The 15615-nt window shown below is 41.6% G+C and overlaps 1 protein-coding gene across 9 annotated transcripts in view; it reads left to right on the top strand.

Annotated features, from left to right (window-relative positions):
• Positions 1-15615, top strand: part of Igf2bp2 (insulin like growth factor 2 mRNA binding protein 2) — a 147594-nt gene that overhangs the window by 101918 nt on the left and 30061 nt on the right. For 4 of the 9 annotated variants that reach the window (XM_087186733.1, XM_087186734.1, XM_087186735.1 and 1 more), the window contains 4 exons: positions 5182-5230; positions 6350-6401; positions 11812-11875; positions 13755-14027. In XM_087186733.1, coding sequence (XP_087042859.1) covers positions 5182-5230; positions 6350-6401; positions 11812-11875; positions 13755-14027 — 438 coding nt within the window. Of the gene's footprint in view, positions 1-5181; positions 5231-5447; positions 5529-6349; positions 6402-6526; positions 6648-11811; positions 11876-13754; positions 14028-15615 lie in introns of all 9 variants that reach the window. The other 5 variants (XM_087186738.1, XM_087186740.1, XM_087186739.1 and 2 more) reach the window with 4 other exon arrangements.

Raw genomic sequence — 15615 nt, forward strand, 5'->3', positions numbered from 1 at the left:
ACCTCTATAGCACAAAGACAGTAACATTTGTGGGGAGTACCCTGAGGTATTTGTATGTTGAAACACCTTGGAAATCATCAGCTAAATAAGTTGGATGAGTTGAGGTTAAGAATATTTTGTTTTGTAGCTCTTTAAAATGTGGTGGTCTACACATGTGTACTGTAATCACCAATTAACCAGAACAGAGAATCAGCCAAAGTAACCAGTTTGCCCAACCAGGGTAGATGCTGAGGGCTACACACCCCTTCTCCTGGTAACTTGGAGGCTGAGGGTCTTGCCTTTTCCCACCCAAACCTGAAGTTCACTTAAATGTGAGGGCAGGCAGTCCTGAATTCCTGAAAGCCATGGGAAAGGGACTGTGTGCCTTTTATATTGAAGAGTGCCCTCCACTTGACTTCAGGTCTTAGTCTGCTTTCAATTAAAATGAAAAAAAAAAAAATCAAAAGTGTGCTCCTAATAGCCTCTTTTTCTTTTCTTTCTTTCTTTCTTCCTTCTTTTTCAGTGCTGGGGCGGAAACCGGGACCTTGGGACTCTCAGACAAGTGCTCCACACTGAGCCGTACCCCAGCCCTTTACTCTCCTATAGGGTGGACGGTGGTGGGTGAGAGCTCAGTCCTGGTACCTAAGAAACTAGTGGACAGGAGGAACCAGTCCTGTTTGTGATTTAAAAAGCCAATGGGAGCCAAGGGAGGGATGGACGGGAGCGGAGGGGACGAGACTAGCTAGGAGGTTGCTGTCCTAGTTTTGTGGCAGTGGGGATGACAAATGCCATTTACATATGTTTTCAGAAGCTAGATTTCTTTTTTTTTTTTTTTTTTGGTACCAGGGATCGAACTCAGTTCCTTCCGCTTTCGAGGCAGGCGGCAGAACCACTGAGCTAAATCCCCGGCCCGCTAAATTTCTTTTTTAAGATAAAGGAACTGTGATATTACTCTTTCTTTTGAAGGGACAAAGAATTATTTTCTTAAAACCAATCGCTTTCCTGAGTCATTGTGTAAGTTTGACTTTCTTGAAGCGCGGGGTACACGTTCATGGATTTCAAAGGGAGAAAGAGCCACACTTCTCATTTGAGACTGAGCCAAGCAGGATGTGAGTTCCTTCTCTAAAGGAAAGAGGCAAAAAACGTCCTCTGACTTCCTGGCAAAGAAGAAATAGACGACTCACCGTGGGGCGGCCGGGGCGGGGGGGTGTCTCATCCTGAACAGACCGCAGGTAGCTACAGGAGCGCTTTTCCGAGCCCCTGGGGTTTCATATTCTCCTTTCTTCTCTTAAGCCCTTAACCCCCCGCCAAATGGTAGACTAGGAAACGAGTAGGGCATCTTTGAAGGACGCAGGGAAGGGGCAGGAGCCACAGATAAACAGTTGTAGTGAAGAGTGAGCTGGCAGAGAATCCGAAGTGTGCAGAAGAAATGGCTCTGCCTGGAGAAGTTCTGGAAAGCTCTTCAGGGACTGCGGAGAGCAGGGGCTTGAAGCACACATTGGAGTCCCACTCAGGGAGGGAGAAGGGCTCCCTGGGGCTCTAACGAGGAGGCCTGGGGCCCGGATGATGCCAGGAAGCCAGCAGATCTCCGAGACCAGCTCACTCCTGACCCTGACCATAATCGCTCAGTGGATCTTGCAGGTGACCCGGCTGAGCCCAGGTCGTTGGTTCTGCTGACTGAGTCTCTATCTCCTGTCCATTCTCCACTGTTTCTTCCTTTCTATCCTGATCTAAGATGAGAGGTGCAGCCAGCAGTTATGCTTTTTTAGAGCTGCTTTCTCTAAGTGTCCCGTAGTACCAGAACTCAGTTCTAGTTAACAAGTGAATAGCGTGATAACATGAAATATCACAGGGAGAGGTGCACAGTAATCTGCCTGGGGCAGTTTTCCCTGCTTTTGTACTTTGAAGAAGGGTTTGCCAAATAAATTCTCTGTTAAGTAAGATGGCAAGAATGCCTAATTATGGAAAAAGGGAGGTATTTGCTGCCGCCACTGCCAATACCTCCTTTATATTTAGCAGGTTCTAGTATACTTAAATCTTATGTATTCATTAAAACAACTCTAGAGGGCCGGGGATTTAGCTCAGTGGTTTCACCACCTGCTGTGTAAGCGCAAGGACCAGAGTTCAATCTCCGGTACCAAAAAAACCCAAACAACAACTCTAGAAATTGTAGTTATATTTTAAAGCAAGTAAAATAAGATATGGATGTATTCCTGTTGTTTGAAAAAGCAAATAAGATAGTAGTTAAAAGTACTTTTTTAGCCAGCAGATCGGCTTGTGACTATTTTTCTGTGCATTTACATAAATGCAGGTTTAATAGCATACTTTTGGTTTGTACTTTTTTTTGAGACAGGATCTCGCTATGTAGTTCTGGCTGGCCTTGAACTCACTATGCAGTCGCCCAGGCTGGCCTCAAACTCCTGGTGGCCAATCCTCCTGCCTCAGCCTCCCAAGTGCTGGGACTACAGGAGTGCACCACCTTGCCTAGTGGTTTATACTTTTAAAAAGCAAGATCAACTTAATTTATAATGAACTGTGTTCTAGTGACAGCATGCGTTGGAGAGTTTTCCTACACAGTACACATATGTCTGCTTCATTTTTACAGCTCTGTGATATTGTGTATTATGACTACATTATGATTTATTTATTTGTCTTATGACACTGTTTACAGTGCTTATCTTTTATAAATAATGCTACAGTAGCTATCTACATTGAAATATTTTTGTGCTCATGCATGAATTTCTTACTGTGAGTTTTCTAACCAATAAATTCTTGGTTACCACTGGAGTCGATGTTTATATTTGGAAATAAAAATGTATTTCTTTAGAAATATTCCATTTTCTTTTAAAATTTGGATGCCTTTTCTACTAATAGGCTTGGGCATGTCTCCTATAGAAAATTTCCGTGTAGTCACCATATGGGACACTGTCACCAGTTTTATTATGAACTATTACCAAAGGCCGTATCAGGAAACAGCCTTCATGGCATAGAGGTATAAATCCATTGGTTCCTTTTTCTTTCTTCCCACCCTGACACGTTAGAGGTTCTCAGCCAGATGTGGCAGCTCGCGCCTGTAATCCCAGCAGTCTGGGAGGCCGAGACAGGAGGATCACAAGTCTAAGCCCACCTTGGGCAACTTTGTGAGATATTCTGTCAAAATTTAAAAACAAAAACAAAAAAGGGCTGGAGATGGAGCTTGCAATGATGGAGCTGGGATCAGTCCCCAGTACCGCACACACAAAGGATCTGAGAAAACTGGAGTACTTGACTAAGTTGATTGTTTCCCTGTTCTTCTATCCCTCCTCTCTCTCCATTCTCTCTCTGCTTAAATTGTAGCATTTCTGGCTGGGACTGTTCCCAGACGAGAGCTGTGGGAAACACATAGCTGTGTGCAGCCACTGTTTGGAACTGTTGGCCCAGCAGGAAAGAGTGCGAATGGGGGTATATGCCATGACCGCCATGGCCCTTCTTTGGGAAACCCCCAAAATAAATACTTACCGAATTTCAGTGTCATGCTCTTCAATTAAATGAGCTGCCTAACTTCTCTAAATGTTGATTGTGTCTTCTCTCCAGGATCTACTGTGGTATCAAAAGATAGAAAAACTCATAGTTTTACCTTTTAATTATTTTTCTAACTAAGTTTAATGTTTGCTAAAAAAGAATCTAAACGAGTTAAGGCTGTCAGACCAGCAGAATGTCTCGGTGAACGCCTCAGAATAAAAAGACCAGGGAAAGGTTCAAATGCCCATCAGTAGGTTATGGGCTGAATGCAGAGACATCCGGATGGTGGGAAATAGGATGAGGAAACTGTCTGTATTTAATATTTATATTTGTATCTGCAGAAAGAACCTTAAGGTAGCTGGGCACAGTGGTGCACATTTGTGATCGCAGCACCCTGGGAGGCTGAGGCAGGAAGAGGGCAAGTTTGAGCCCAGCCTGAGCAACTTAGTGACTTACCAAGGCCTTGTCTCAAAATTGAAAATAATAAGAGCTCAGTGTGAAGGCCCCAGGTTCAGTCCCAGGCACCAAAAAACAAAGCAAAAACAAAAACACCCAGCCAGCCTGAAGGATACACAAAGAAGGAGTAAATGTATTTATTTCTGGTGGGAGGAAGACTTCGTGACCTACCTTTTTTTTTTTTTTTTTTTGGGTACTAGGGATTGAACTCGGGACCTTGTGCTTGCGAGGCAGGCAGCAGAACCACTGAGCTAAATCCCCAGCCCTAGTGTTTTAATTTTTGAATTATGACTGTATTACCTATTCAGAAATAAAATTAATTTTTAAAAGCGTTGGACATTAGAAGACAAACACATGAAATCTGACCTTGTTTAGGCGCCTAACGTGTGATTTCCTCCATCAGGCTTGAACCTGGCTACCCTTGGGGTAGGGCCTGTTGCAGGACCGTATATTTTGAAAGGATAATCTAGGAACAGAGTCGATATGGTGATTTAAAGTAAAACTACTTTGGTAGGAAATTGACAAGGTAAATCTATATTTAAATTGTTTAGCTGGGATTTAGCTTAGTGGTGCTGCACATGCCTCTCAAGCACAAGGCCCTGAGTTCAATCCCCAGTACCAAAAAAAAAAAATTGTCATCTCTTTAGCTTGCCAGGATTTCTTAGAAAATCTCCCCCTACCCCAGTAGTTGAAAACCTTCAGGCATGGTGCCATTATCCACAGTAGGGATCTTTTGTGGTTATCTTGATAAATACAGATATTCCTCATTTTAACGACCTACCTATTTAATGACTGTTTGGATTTAAGAGCCATTGTTTTTTTGGTACAGTTCTGGACATCTTGTTATAGAGCCTCAGTGTCTTTTTTTGTACAGCACACCTTGTTTATACAGTACTGTGATTTTTGCTGATTGTACTGTACCGTACAGTGCTGTAGTTTTATGTGCTGTTACACATTACAGTACTGCATGCAAGAGTTGCAAATAGGAGCAAAGTCATCATGTTGGAGTTTCCTTAGACAATTTCTTTGTTCTGAATATTGTGAGGTACATACAATGTATAATTCTCATTTAGTGACCAATTCATTTAATGTCCTCTTTGCAGGACCAGAGCTTGGTCCTAAATGAGAAAGGGATGTTTGTATTGAGAAAGGGAACTCCATTATGTAGTCTTAAGCTTGTTCTTGTTATTTGCTGAAATTGATGTTCAGGAGAAAGTGTTACAGAGTATGGTTTTATCTTTACAGGAGCAGGAAAATTCAGATTCGAAACATCCCTCCTCACCTACAGTGGGAGGTAAGCCAACGACACTTTTGAATGGATTACCAGGACAGTTTCCCTGTTTTTTACTTCCCTTTCACATTTAGGAGTTAGAGGTCCTCAGACTTTTCTGCAGAGCCTTTGGGTCCTGCCTCTTCCTTTTTCAGCACCCTGGTGCAGTGATCTGTCTCGAGCTTGAGTTTGCATCTGTCCTTGTCATTATGAATAAGCATTGATCCCTCTGTCTTCTCAGGTGCCGCACAACCAAGCATCGACAAATAAGCTGTGAAACAAAATGTACACCTGGTCTGTTATTTTTTAATCTCATGATTTGGTAAAGGATTTTTTTATCTTTCCAAATTATGATTCAGAAAAAATCAGTGGAAAAACCAATAGATAGAGAAGGTTCTTTGTTAGTTTGAGCAGATTTCTTGTTTTGAGTTAGTTGCTAATAGTAACCGTTAAGATATATTTTCAAGGTTGTAAAACTACTTCTAAGAGTGCTGTCTTAATGTAAAGTAAGATAGAATAGAGGGAGTGGCCTTATTGCATTAAAAACAAACTGCCCCATGTTTTATTCCCCAACCCAAAGGAAATCAAATATCCTTAAAAGAATGTTTAAGGATACTGTACCAAAACATTTTCTTTTTTTGTTTGTTTGTTTTTTGGTACTGGGGATTGAACTTGGGACCTTGCGTGCCGGAACCACTGAACTAAATCCCCGGCCCCCAAAACATTTTCTTGCTATGGAAAGTTTCAAACATATACATCCCATTACTTTGTAAAATAAGGAAATTTCTAGAGAGAAGGGAAGGAAGAATCATCCAAGAAGGAAAAGTGAGCCTTGTACTTTATTCTGCTTCTCATTTCAAGAGCAGTCAGTGAGCATGATGAATGTGGTGGTTAACAGTTCCCCAGACCAGAAATTCTGTGATGTTTTCTTAGTGAGCAGATTACTTAGGGGCCAGTAAGCAAATGGAAGCCCTGCATATTTATTCAGTTCAGTTATGAAAGACATGAAGTATCATTTTTATTAAATTGTTCTTATACCTGTCCTTGTTTTTGCTTTAATTCATTTGCTGGGGATATCACTGTCTCATTTTTTGTGACTATGATCTTTTCTTCCTGTTCTGACACTGAAGTTTCCCTTTACAGGTATTGGATGGACTTTTGGCTCAGTATGGGACAGTGGAGAATGTGGAACAAGGTAATAAGTGAGGAAATTAGCCTACTGAGTTTTGCAGAGGGATATCACCTGTCATTTTTAATGGGCTGGGGTCAGCTCTAAGGAAAAATGGTAAATTTAATATTCCTTTGAAATTTGCTTCCTAGACTTGTATGCTGGAATACCTGTGTGTGAGAGATACCTATATCTGTCTGTCTCTCCGAATATATCCATATAGTTTGGTTTTTAAGGAACAAAAAACTACTGGAGAAACACTGTCACGCCGGGGTGAGCTTAAATCATTTGAGAGTCATTGGACTTACACTGTTGCTGCCTTCCTTTTCCTAGCTAAGAAAAACATCCTCAATGTCTTAGACTGAGTGTTTCCCAGGGAGTAGGACCCCATACCAGGAATTTCTTGGAGTGCTTGTGAAAATGCAGATTCCCAGGACTCACCATAGACCTACTAAGACTGGTAGGAAAGCACATGAATCAAGCACTCTGGAGTGATTTTTATGTGCATTCAACTACTAATTCTTAAACATCATTTTTTTAAAAAAGGTAGGAGAGAGGTATCTGAAGCTCCCAAAAAGTAGATTCCAGAAGTAGATATCTGGTGTGAAAAGCAGTAACATGATAAAGATTATTTTTGCCTTACCTGGAAAGCAGAATATAAATTTGGTAACTTACTATGATTTCTTAGAAAAGTCATTCATCCTCACTGACTCTGTTTCCACATGTGTAAAATGGGGGAAACAATTCCTACCTTTCCTGTATATCATTGAATAGCGTCACCCAAAGAGAACCTGAATAAGGTATTTATAGACAGTGCAGTCATACATGATCTTAACAGATTGTAAAGGCTCACTAAGGGAAAATCATCAAAGACCTTTTTTTTTGGTACCGGGGATCAAACTCTGGTCCTTGCGCTTGTGCAGCAGGTGGCGAAACCACTGAGCTAAATCTCCAGCCCCAAAGACCCTTTTTTTTCCATGCAGTTTGTTCTTTTTGGGGGGAGGGGTACCGGAGATCGAACTCGGGTCCTTGGGCTTGAGCGACAGGCGATGGAACCACTGAGCTAAATCCCCGGCCCTCATGCAGTTTATTCTATCAGTATAATTAATATAATTAATGTAGCAGTATAATTAATACAATAGTAATTCAGATGTTCTCTGCACCATAAATATTAAAAATATTATTACTCAGTTTTATGCTGCTGCCTGCCCATGCCACAGGTGAAGGGAAAAAAGCTCAGAAAGCAGACCTGACTTTTTTTTTTTTTGGTACCGGAGATCGAACTTGGGTTCTTGCGCTTGCACGGCAGGCAGCGAAACCACTGAGCTAAATGCCTGGCCCAAGACCTAACTTTTTAATTCTGATTCCCCTCACCATGGAAAAGAAGACATTCTAATGATCGTAGGCAAGATGACTTCACAGACAGGAACCTACACGTGACTGGCTAAGACCGAATTGTGATTCAGGACAGTGCTGTACAAGGGAAGAAACTTCTGGATCCCGAGGCATTTCACAGGCTGGGGCGCCTGTGCCTCCTCTCCAGCAGCCTCCCAACACAGAAGAGACGTGTCAAGCTGTCGTTTTCTCCTGCTTCATGGGTGATTCGTGATCCAGGAGGAATATACGTTCAGAAGAGTTTTAGGAAACCTTGTAGTTTTCATGTCCAGTGAAATAAGTTGTTTGAAATGGAGCTCAGCTTATTCCAGAGTCAGCTGCCTGAGTTCCTGAAGACAGATGTCTGAGAGGAACAGAGACTATGACTAAGAGGTCAGAACAGAATCTGAGGATTGCAGAGTCCTGGTGGATGGCTTTGTTCAGGAGGCGCAAGCCTGTCCCTTTCTGGGACTCTCAGTCCACAGCCTCATCTGCAGCCCTAAGAAGCAGCTGATAGGAGGCATCTGTAGCGTTCTGGGCATCTGCACTGAGAGAGGATGCTTTGGGGCCCCGCATCCCGTTTTGCACTGTGCGGACTTCTTTGGATAAGTGTGGATTAGAGAGCGTATGAGTGCTGCAGCTGAGGCCAGGGCTGGGCCAGTGTTTCTGACTTGCAGATCTGTCTCACAAGGCAGTTCATCTTGTGAGAACCATCTCCTCGTTAACCCCCTTGAAGGCTGAAGCTCCTTTGATGCTAGTGGACAAACAGTATTTTTATCCCAAAAGTCTTTAGCTTTCTTTAGGAATTCCAGATCCCTTTGAGAAACTTGAGATTATAAACCAGAAGCCTTTGCATTTCCACCAATTGGAGAGTGGGAGGGATAAGGGTTTATAGAATTTCTGAAACACAAGCATGGATCCAAGGTTAGGAATCCCTGTATTAAAGAGTCTTATGATGATTTTCTTGAGTTATCTTTAACTTCATGTGTTGTTAACTCCAACTCTCTAAACAGCTTGTTTTGTTTTCTCGAAGTGCTGGAGATTGTACCTGGAGCACTGAGCATGCTAGACAAGTTCTCTGCCACTGAGCTGTACTTTAACTCAACAGCTTGTTTGAAGGGAAGATCTAATTTAGTTATGTCTGTTTATTTTGGGAAAATAAATTTTTTAGTTTAAATTTTCTGATTTGAATAAAGAAAATTTTATCTGGAAAAATCTTCACTTACTCATTTTGTTGTGCTGAAGATTGAATGCAGAGAGCTCTGAGCTACATCCTCAGCCCCTTTCATTTTATTTTGAGACAAATTCCTGCTAAGCTCCCCAGGCTGACCTCAAACTTACCGTCACCCGGGGTCCACCTCCCAGGTAGCTGAGATCACAGGCATGTGCCACCACACTGGGTGGAAAAATTTACGTTTCTAACTATAGAAAAAGAGGCAAACAATTGTGAACCCAGTTACATCAACTCACAAGAATGATCAATTACTGGCTAATCTTAAAGTTCATTTGTTTTGTCTTTTCGTCAGGTTATTTGGAATTGTCAGTTTTCTGTGTATAGGTACTAGATTTAACTCACACAGATAGTCAAGGAGTTTGGTCAAAAGGAAATAAAAATAGTCATAAAGAAGTAGAAATAGCAAATAAATACATGAAAAAATGTTCAACATCACTGGTCATTCGAGAGATGCAAATGAAAACGCTGCGATTCCACTTCACTCCAGAAAGAATGGCTGCTATCATGAAATCCACCAATAACCAATGCTGGTGGGGCTGTGGGGAAAGAGGAACCTTGCTCCACTGCTGGTGGGAGTGTAGACTGGTGCAACCACTGTGGAAATCAGTATGGAGATACCTCAAAGAACTAGGACTGGAAGTCCCATTTGACCCCGCTCTTCCACTGCTGGGGCTCTTCCCCAGACAATTAAAAGAATCATACCACAGCGATATATGTGCGCCCATGTTCATAGCAGTGCAGTTTGTAATAGCTAAAACTTGGAAACAGCCCAAATGCCCATCAACTGGAGACTGGATAAAGAAAAGGTGGTTTTGTTATAAAATGGAGTACTACTCAGCCATAAAAAATGAGAAATTAGAGACATTTATAGCTAAGTGGATGTACATTGAGGTGATACTCTTAAGTGAAATAAATAGGACACACATGTGTAAATACCGAATAGTTTCTCTGATGCGAGAAACTGAAAGTGTAAATAAGGACTAAATGTATAATAGGTAATGTGAAATAGGAAGAAAAGGGGCAAAGGGGAAGGAAGTGGGAGGGGTAGGGGAAAGGATAGAAGGGAATGGGATTAATATGAGAAAATGGAAAAATAGGAACAAAATCTTTGTAAATAGGGAGAACTGGAGGGGTTGAAGGGAGGGCTGGGCAAAGGTGAAAAATAAGAACCAAGAGAGACTATGTAAAGGTGCAAATTTCCAATGATGAATGTCATTATATTGTATACCTAAAATGTACCGATGATTAGAATGAATAATCGATAATGTAAAATAGGAAGAAAAGATCCAAAGGGGTAGGGGTAGTGGGAGGGGCAGGGGAAAGGAAAGAAGGGAAAGGAAAAAATGATGAGAAATGGAAAAAATGGAAATAAAGTCTTTGTAAATAGGGAAGGGTGGAGGGCATGAAGGGAGGGCTAGGAATGGGGAAAAAAATAAGAACCAAGATGCATTATGTAAAGGTACAATTCCCAGTGAGAAATGTAATTGTGTTGTATACCTACAATGTACCAATAAAAGAATTTAATACAAAAAAAAATAGCAGTCATTCAGCCCTCTCACTGAATGAAGAAATAAAGCACTTTCATAAAATGATGATTACCAAAGGCTGGGGATTGAGGGGCTAGGAGATGTTGTTTAGAGGATTTAAAATTTCAGTTAGACAGAAGGGGTAAGTTTGAGAAAGTACATTGTGTTGACTGTAGTTAATAACAGTATATTATGTACCTGAAAATTGCTGAGTGTTCTCACCACAAAAAATAATATGTGAGGTAATGCATATAAGTAGCTTCATTTGTAATTCCTCAACATATACATATATGAAAACATGATGTATGTTATAAATATATACAATTTGTTTCAATTAACAGTTTTTAGTGTGTAAAATTAGAACATTTTCTTATTTTATATTCCATTTGTTTTCAAAAAGAGAAAATCATGAAATTAAAATTCATGTCTTAGTAGAAGTACAGTAGGTTTCTCCAAGCTAGGCATGGTGGCACACTCCTGTAATCCCCGCACTCTGGGAGTTTGAAACAGGAGGGTCTCAAGTTCAAGTCCAACCTGGACACTTCAGTGTCTTAGTGAGACCTGTTTCACCATTAAAAAAGAATTTATGAAATATGACCAAGGGATATATAGCTCAATCGGAAGTCCTTGGGTTCAGTCCCCAGTACCACCAATAAGTAAGTAAATGAATATTTATCCAAATGTCTAGAGGGAGCAGTCTGAAAACATGCATTAAAAACCATCGTCTTCTTTCATCAATTCTTACTTTTTTGATTTTACCCTAAAGAAGTAATTCAGAAAAATGCAAAATCAAATGGTGTTTTATGGGCCAGGGATTTAGCTCAGTGGTTCCGGCACCTGCCACATAAGCGCAAGGTGTTGAGTTCAATTCCAAGCACCAAAAAAAAAAGATGTTTTGTAACAAAGGTGATTTATAGCAATGATATTTAGAATAGCAAATACTGGGAACAACAGATTTGCCATTGGAGGAGTGATTAGGCAAATCATGGCACATTTGTTCACTGCAGAACTGCATTAAAAATGAAATGACCAAGAAAGTAGACATACATAAGTGTTCATGCAGCAGTATTCATAAAATAAATGAAAAGTATGGCTCTGTGTTGTGTATGCAACTGATAACAAATGTGTTATACACAGTTGATTACAAATTACTTTGAAGGATAGGAGTAAGCGTACAAATTCAATTAACTACAGAGTTGAGGTGGTGAGGTATTTCTTGCATTTCTCTCTAAGGTTTGTCTACCTTGAGCCATGAGGTGACAGCTTTGTTTTAAATGATAATACAGCTTTTGCTTCTTCCTAGTCAACACAGACACAGAAACTGCCGTTGTCAATGTCACTTACGCAACAAGAGAAGAAGCAAAAATGTAAGTGGATTTGACGTTATTTACTTTCAAATTTATTTTGGCTTTGCTTTGGAATTGCATTGAGTCCTGTGCTCTGAAGAGATCCAGGGAGGCTGATTCATGTCCCCTTCGACCATATCCAAGGAGTTGGAGGTGCTTTTGACAAATTGATGTAGATCCAGGATATTGCTGCAGCCTTTGCCATGTCAGCGGAGTGTCAGGGCACTGGTACCAGGGTGTTGCTGATTGTACAGAGATTCTGTCATGAGAAATGTTGAGCCTTGGCATCCAAACCAAGGTGGGGAACATATCTTTGCATGGGCAGAAATAGAGGACACCACCAAGTCCATGACACCTTGTCTTCCAGACTCTGACTAGGGCTGGATTTAGCTCAGTGGCATCATGCCTGCCTCACAAGCACAAGGTCCTAAGTTCGATCCCCGGTACCAAAAGAAAAAAAAAAAAAAATCAACAAACCCTGACCACTTGGGAATCCTTTTACCTGGAGTTTCCTCTGTGCACCACGAGGAAGATGCACAAGCCCTTTTCTGTCCACACTCGTTGGGGAGATACTGAAACATCAGTTTTTCCTCTATGAATACTGAAAGGAGGATCCGCCTCAGTGGCAGCAGTAGGGCAACTTGTCTCAGAGTAGGACATGGGTTAGGGTCTTTTCTCCTGTCCCCGTTCTCTTCCCGATCCATGTTCATTACTACCTTGCTTCACTGGTGGCTAATTTTTGGCTTAGCTATTAACAGCCATGGGGTTGACTTTTAAAGAAAGCAAATTCCTTTTTGTGGGAGGTCCTCAAAGTGCTTCTCAGGTCATCATTTCAAGAACCATAGTCACAAGTTGGCCATGCTTCTGGCGGTCATAACCTCAGTTGTATGTTCTTCCCAGGACTATAGTTGTACATCTTTTTCAAGTTTTCAACACATAAAGGCATATTTAACCCATTTGTATGCCAACACTTTTCCCAATTAATTTTGCATTGAAGAAAGGAATGGTTTGTCTGCTGTTAACTTTTGCATGCATCTGTATACACCAGCAGCTCACCATTCCAGGCTTTACCCAGCTACCCCCTGGGTGGACACTGCATCTGCACATGCTGTTCTGTTGCCGGGGTTTGGTAACAGTGCTCTGTCTTTGGAGGATTGGGGACATAAATGCTTCCCTGAAACTGCTATGGATAGTAGCTATTGAAACCTTCCAAAAGGTCGCTGGGCAATACCTGAGAGTAAAGATAGAATTCGGTATTCTCTGACTCAGTCACTCTACTGGGAATCTGTCCTGTGTGTGGAGCTGTAGTTACAAAAATGCCCACAGAGACAGTGTATATAATTGCAAAGGACTGGACCCAGCACACATATCTAATGATAGAAGATCAGTAGCCAAACCTATTGCATGTGAAACCAGATACTGAAAATTATATCGAAATATTATTTAATGATGTAGCAAGATAAAGTATTAACTTTTAAAAATAGAAAATAATATAGTATTAATCCATGCTTATATTTAGGAAAGAAAAGATCTAGAATGGTTTGGATTTTTAAATTTGTGCTTATCCATTTCTGTTTTAATTCACAAGCGTGAATTAAAGTTAGAAAAAATGAATCATAACTTTCTACTGATATTGACAGAGTTGGTGAAGAAGAGTTGTTGGTGAGCTTTAGATGGTTTTTTAAAAAGCGCATGCAGAATTGTTTATGAAATATGACCAAGTCTGTGTATTGTCTAATTGGTGGCTACAAGCCCTGAGGAGCAGAGATAGAGTCCACTGTGCTCAGCACTGATCCTTGGTGCCTAAACACGCTGTGAGCGGAGTAGAGGAGCGAGTCCTCGGGAGAGCCGTTCTCCATGCTGCTCTGTGACGAAGCTCTCCCACCCCTGCTCGTTTCAGAGCCACGGAGAAGCTAAGTGGGCATCAGTTTGAGAACCACTCCTTCAAGATTTCCTACATCCCCGACGAAGAGGTGAGCTCCCCTTCGCCCCCTCAGGGAGCCCAGCGTGGGGACCACTCTTCCCGGGAGCAAGGCCACGCCCCTGGGGGCTCTTCTCAGGCCAGACAGATTGATTTCCCGCTGCGGATCCTGGTCCCCACCCAGTTTGTTGGTGCCATCATCGGAAAGGAGGGCTTGACCATAAAGAACATCACTAAGAAGACCCAGTCCCGGTACGTGCCTCCGGGGCTTCCTTTGCTTCTTCTGAGGGGTCCCCTGTGTGCTGGCAGGACTCAGTGACCTTGAACAGGACTACTAACAGACTTGGCAAGCTGGGGCCTTGAGGAGCGTTTATGCTAAAAGCATAACAGACACACCCCGAAAAGCTAAAGGCCTGGACAGAGGGCTCAGGTGACCTCACAGCCAAGGATTGTGCCCCTGAGCTGACTCAGGCCGTGAATGTATGCAGTCTTGGAACAGCCAAGGTGTGGGGCTCTGTGGGTCCAGGACCTACTCAGCTTAGCTCTAACTTCCTGCCCTGAGTCACAGCCATCAGGTAGCCGTTCTTTGAGACTACCTAGGTATCCTCATGTAGAAGTGGTGAGTCACTGCTGCGTGGCCTTACGTTTAGTTTCCTCTGTTTAAGGAACGGGACTAGTAGAAGGAGCCTGTGGGTAAAATGACTTTAGGGAGTTAGTGATTTTAGTATGTTCATAAAACCACAGTATAGTACTTGAAATCAATGACTCATGTTCACGTTTTACCACCTAACGACTGTATGATGATCTTGAGAAAAAATTCACCTCTCTGCATCAATTGCTTCTTCTGTAAAAAGATTACTATGTTTTGCCGGGATTATTGTGAAAGTTAGTATAATCAGGTCCCTTGAATGACATCACTGATACGAAAGCATTTAAATTGTAGAGCACCAAATTACTAACACTTATCACTTCTGTGAGTGTGCTGGTGCATTTTATTCAGGTCGTTCGCTGAGTGTCTTGCAACGTGAAAGAGAAAACGGTATTTTCTTCAGAGTATCCAAATTAACCCCTAGGGCCAGGGATTTAGCTCAGTGGTTCCGACAGCCACCTTGCAAGAACAAGGACCTGAGTTCTATCTCCAGTACCAAAAAAAAAAAAAAAGAAATAGCCTCCAAATTACCCCCAAGTATAGACACTACTATGAATGAGATTCCGAGTATATAATCTTAGGAGAATAATGATGAAGTAGTAAAGAAGCAGAGTTACTGTCTGGTCGTTTTATTTAAAAAAACCAGCCTTTTCTTTCCTACTAAGTTCACTTTTACTTGTATCTTTTTATTCCAAAAATTACTTAGGTGACTTTAAAAAATGGAACAAGTTTAATCAGCTGAGATTAGTACTCAAAGTGTGTACCCCACTTTTTTTTCTTTTTTTTTTTTGGTACCGGGGATCGAACTCGGGTCCTTGTGCTTTCGAGGCAGGCGGCAGAACCACTGAGCTAAATCCCCGGCCCAGTATGTACCCTTTTTTAAGAAGTAGGGCAAAGACCCGGCTCAGGACTAACAGCTGAAGTAAAAAGGGATACAATCAATTATGTGATTTTGAAAGTTAACAAAAGTAAATAGGGCCACAGCTACCCAAAGGCCTCTGATAAAGTCCTCAAGCTTTTGAGCCATTAGTTTTAAGAGCCTAGAAAAAGGCAGGCTGCCAGTGAAAAGGAAACTGAAGACTTAGAGAAGCAGAGAGAGGACATGCCTCTGTTTTCTATCCACACTCAAATCTAGAAAGCCTGCTTGAATTTGGTGTTTGGGTTTGGATTAACATATGGCTTTCAAAAGCT

Source organism: Heterocephalus glaber, unplaced genomic scaffold (genome assembly GCF_053883595.1).
Source record: "Heterocephalus glaber isolate CG9 unplaced genomic scaffold, H.glaber_assembly_v1.0 deba00001504, whole genome shotgun sequence".
NCBI lineage: Eukaryota > Metazoa > Chordata > Mammalia > Rodentia > Bathyergidae > Heterocephalus > Heterocephalus glaber.